General features: G+C 30.1%; 1 protein-coding gene across 1 annotated transcript; it reads left to right on the plus strand.

Moving 5' to 3' along the window:
• Positions 1–3,232: 3,232 nt before the first annotated feature.
• On the plus strand, positions 3,233–3,917 carry LOC123895219. The gene has a single exon (XM_045945454.1). The coding sequence runs from the start codon at positions 3,334–3,336 to the stop codon at positions 3,538–3,540; it is 207 nt and encodes a 68-aa protein (XP_045801410.1). The 5' UTR covers positions 3,233–3,333; the 3' UTR covers positions 3,541–3,917.
• The last annotated feature ends 461 nt before the right edge of the window (positions 3,918–4,378 follow it).

Genomic DNA, 4,378 nt, shown 5'->3' on the forward strand with positions numbered 1-4,378 from the left:
AGAGAGAGAGAGAGAGAGAGAGAGAGAGAGAGAGAGAGAGAGAGAGAGAGAGAGAGAGAGAGAGAGAGAGAGAGAATTTGATCTTAATCGTTGTTCATCAAAATATATAACCCAATGTTTTCATATGTAAGTAGTTATGTTGGTTTTAGATCGGATCCGTGCTTAACACTATTTTTTATTACGAATGAAACCTATTTTCCCATGTTTTTTTTAAGTGCACATCATACAATGACACTATAGAAAAGACAAAAAACAATTATATAGATCTTTTAAGAAAATATAAAACGAAATACCGTGTATATATATATATATATATATATATATATATATATATATATATATATATATATATATATATATATATATATTAGACTTTAGAGTTAACATTGTGAGTCTGTATATACGGACCTCTTTTTCTTTAAGTTAAACTTTTTGACTTATCTATTTTCTTATTTATTGTAATTTTCGTTTCAACTCATACATTTTTCCGTACAAATTGCAACTTTTGGCTTCAAAAAGGTGAATTATATCATTAAATCAACTTTGTGGAAATAAATCGCCTTCTATGAGCCAAAAAATATCTTTTTTTATAGGGGAAAACATCCGCTTGGACCATACTTACAACAAGTGTAAAAATAGAGCCCAAAAAGTTAAACCAATAATATAATAATAAACACTAGTATAAATTATTTATAAAAAAAATTAAGAGAGACTATGACCTCTACTGGTCCCCCTTTTTTTTTGTATAATTTGATTCTTTTATTTGTATTAATTGATTTCTAAGAAAAGCGGTCATAATAATTTGACAAATTATATTTTTGGCTACAACAATTTGACTAATTATATGACAATGAACACTAATATTAAATCCTTAAATACATAAATAAACTAATTTAATGTTGTACCAAAAAATAAACTAATTGATACATAAATGGCTAATTTCCTAAAAATTAGTTCTATTTTCAATAAAAACTAATACAACAATTATCAATACTATTCAACATATAAAGAATTACATTACGGTTCTTCTTTTCTTCACCAATTTTTTAGAAAGACGAGGGGTGTCTTAATTGATCTTTGTAGATGCTGCTTGCTTGTGAGCTTGTCACACGAGGGGAGGTCATTGGGAGGCCATAAAACCTTTGTTGGTTGATTATAGCAAGAGCAAGTTGGGTTAAATTTACACTAAAAAAAAATTTAGAAAATGTATTCTGTAGTTTTCTGCGTGAAAAGAAAAATTTGGGAGTAGAAAGAGAAATTAAGGCATGTGGCAGAGTAGGAACTTGAAGTACTTCTGCCAAATTTTAATTAGTTTTTCGCGCACTCTCCGACTTCTCAATTCCATCCCCTTGCAACGTAGAATGTGAGTGAGTAAATAGTAAAAACTGAGAAAAAAATAGTTCTCATCTTAGGATGCGAGCTGAGTTTGCTACCTAAAAATCTAAAATGCAAACCTTATATAATATAATATTTTTGTATCTCCCAATCTCTTTTGTAATTTTTTTTCTTCTTTCTTTTCACTCACATTTTTTTTTGAACAGCGTCAGCACTATATATTATATATTATAAATGTAAAAGAATAAGTATAAGAAATACTCGACCAATCATCGTAAGACAAATACACGTGATACTCAACCCAACGATAACCAACCAAGTCAAAACTAACTTAGTTAGACTAATATGCTACACACCCAAAACTCACATTTATTAAACATCTCACGTGTTTTCGACTTGCTTTACTTTCCCATGGTGTCACCATTCAGGATAGTGGGAAATCAAACAAAACAATCATGTTTATTCAACAGTATATGACGGCTAATATTGATTTTGTGGTTCATAATGTGCAATTTTTTAAAAGATATTTGAATAATTGGTATAGGTAGAAATTTCAAAAGAAAACAATTGGCACCTTAAGAAGAAATTATATCACATTATCAAGAAATTTTTTTTATATCAAATATGGACACAGGTGGGGTTTATTGCTTTCGGTATTATGTGAGGAATAATGCTAGCAACACCCTCTTTAACAAACACACTACAACACACTCTCTTTTATTGGTTGAAATTCACATGGATCCCATAAAAAAATGTGGACCCATATAACTTTTATGGGACCCATATAAATTTTAACCAATAGAAGAGAGTGTGTTAGAATGTGTTTGTTAAAGAGGGTGTTGCTAGGAAGCAAGTGTGCGCGATGGCCAATCTGTTTCTTGTTATCGTTAAGAAATATCACATCGATTACTAGATAATCTGAATATGTGTTTATAAGGTAGAGATAATTTTCACTTTACAAGTCGATTTTGTAAGAATGAGTTAGGCCCAATACCCTGGTATCAGAATCTTCTCCACGACCCGCAGGACCGCATGCTATCAATTTCTGATCGGGCCTTCCATGATTTATATCCGCACCTCAAACCAAATTGCATTAGGCGTTAGAGGTGTGTTAAGAAGTCTCACATCAATTGTGAGATCATGGACTAAGTTTGTTTGACATTACACATCCGACTTGTAAAGTGGAACTTCTTAACAGTTAAATTTTCTGGCACTTACAAGCAAAAATGCTCGGTTTATAAAAGAAGAAAAAAGTTTTTTTTTGTTGAATAAAACACGAAGTTGAACTATTTTTCAATTTTTCTCGTCTCGCACTTTAATTTGCTCGACACACTTTCGAGTCTCATCTCCTTTTTCTTTACTTTTTTTCCCTTTCAGTATTCAGAGTGGTCGTAATACACACTTTTGAATCACATCTCCCTTTACTTTTGTTGGTATTTCAAGTGTGAGTTAAGTTTGCTTATAAAAAAAAAATATGTGAGTTGAGTCTCACATCAGATGAAAAAGTTCATGTTGAACATTTTATAAGTAAAATGATCAATAAACCTAATATCTTAAAATTTTGGATAAAAATATGATGTCCAACTTACTTGAATATTTGGACAAAACACGATATAATGATATCCGAACCTCCTCATATCCTAACACAATCAAATAAAAACATGCACATCTCTCTTTTATTACTCCGTACAAACCACCATGCTGAGGAGCATGATGGCAACCGAAATGGGCCTTTAATCCATTGCACCAATATTGTCATCATTACACGTGTAACACATCCACCATAATGTTCTTCCAACCCAACAATCACATTCAACTCTTAACAAATTTCTCCACCGCTCTATAAATTCTCACACACTATGTTAAGCAAAAGCAACACTCAATAATACATTAATTTATTAATTATTTTAAGCCACGTAATATAAAACAAGACAAAAAAAAATATAAATTAGGAACTAGAGGAAACAAACTTTTTTTATATTTTGGAGAGACACATATATGGCTTGTTTCTGTTTTCTTGTTGATCAGAAAAGAAAGATACGACGGAGCAAACCGGCAGCAGGAACATGTTCACGGTGTCGAAGCGGTGCCAGCGTGGCGGAAATTATTACACAAACAAGAGTTTGCTATGTTCCTTTCTATTGTAAATCTTGGAAAGCTATTATGTGCACTTTTTGTGGAGCTATTCTCAAGTCTTACAGATAAGATAAGCAAGCATCACCATATTACTCTATCTATCTATATATCTATAGCTTCATCTGTTGATTCAAAAAAATCTATCGCCAACCATTTATATGTATATATTGGTTAGAGGACATATATATTATATATATGGTTATCAGGGACGGATGCATGTAGGGACTGAGTGTGGCTATAGCCACACCAGAATTATTGTATATATATGTATAACTATTAATGTTATCACAATTGTTCTTTTGGCTTAGTGGTTATGTATCCCCCCATTTACTCAAGGGTCTTGAGTTCAAGTCCTATATAGGTTGTTTTTTGGCTTTTAATTTCTTTTTCTTACAAAGAAATTGCTGCCTTGTTGCTAGTTAACTACAAAGAATCAAGAATAATAGTTGTGGTAATTCTTTTTTATAAAGAAGTGATCAATATATATATTAGAGAAATTAAATTATACCGGTAACATTTTAACGAGTATAAAATTTACAAAATTTATCGTTAAATTTAAAATTTATATCATCTAGATAATTCATGTAAAATTTTACAAAAATTTAAAATAATTTGATATGTTATTGAAACTCACCAACATTAAAGTTTTAATTTTAAATTTATCGGATAATTTAAAATTTATCATTAAAGGTTTATACACTTTTATTGATAATACTGTTAATTTTAATTGATCTCAATAACATATTAAATTTTATTCTTTTACTTTCCTCTCAACTCTACAACTACAAATATGATTTTTTTTTGTTTGTTATTTTGTTATTTTTTTAATGTGTTTTATAGAGATAAAACTATTTCTTCAACTAATCTGCAAGCGTGATTTTTTTTTTTAACTATAAAGTTTGTGAAC

The sequence above is a fragment of the Trifolium pratense genome, linkage group LG7 (genome assembly GCF_020283565.1).
Source record: "Trifolium pratense cultivar HEN17-A07 linkage group LG7, ARS_RC_1.1, whole genome shotgun sequence".
Taxonomy (NCBI): Eukaryota; Viridiplantae; Streptophyta; class Magnoliopsida; order Fabales; family Fabaceae; genus Trifolium; species Trifolium pratense.

Coding starts and splice junctions, on each gene's coding strand:
- LOC123895219 (XM_045945454.1), top strand. CDS start 3,334: ATGGCTTGTTTCTGTTTTCTTGTTGATCAGAAAAGAAAGATACGACGG.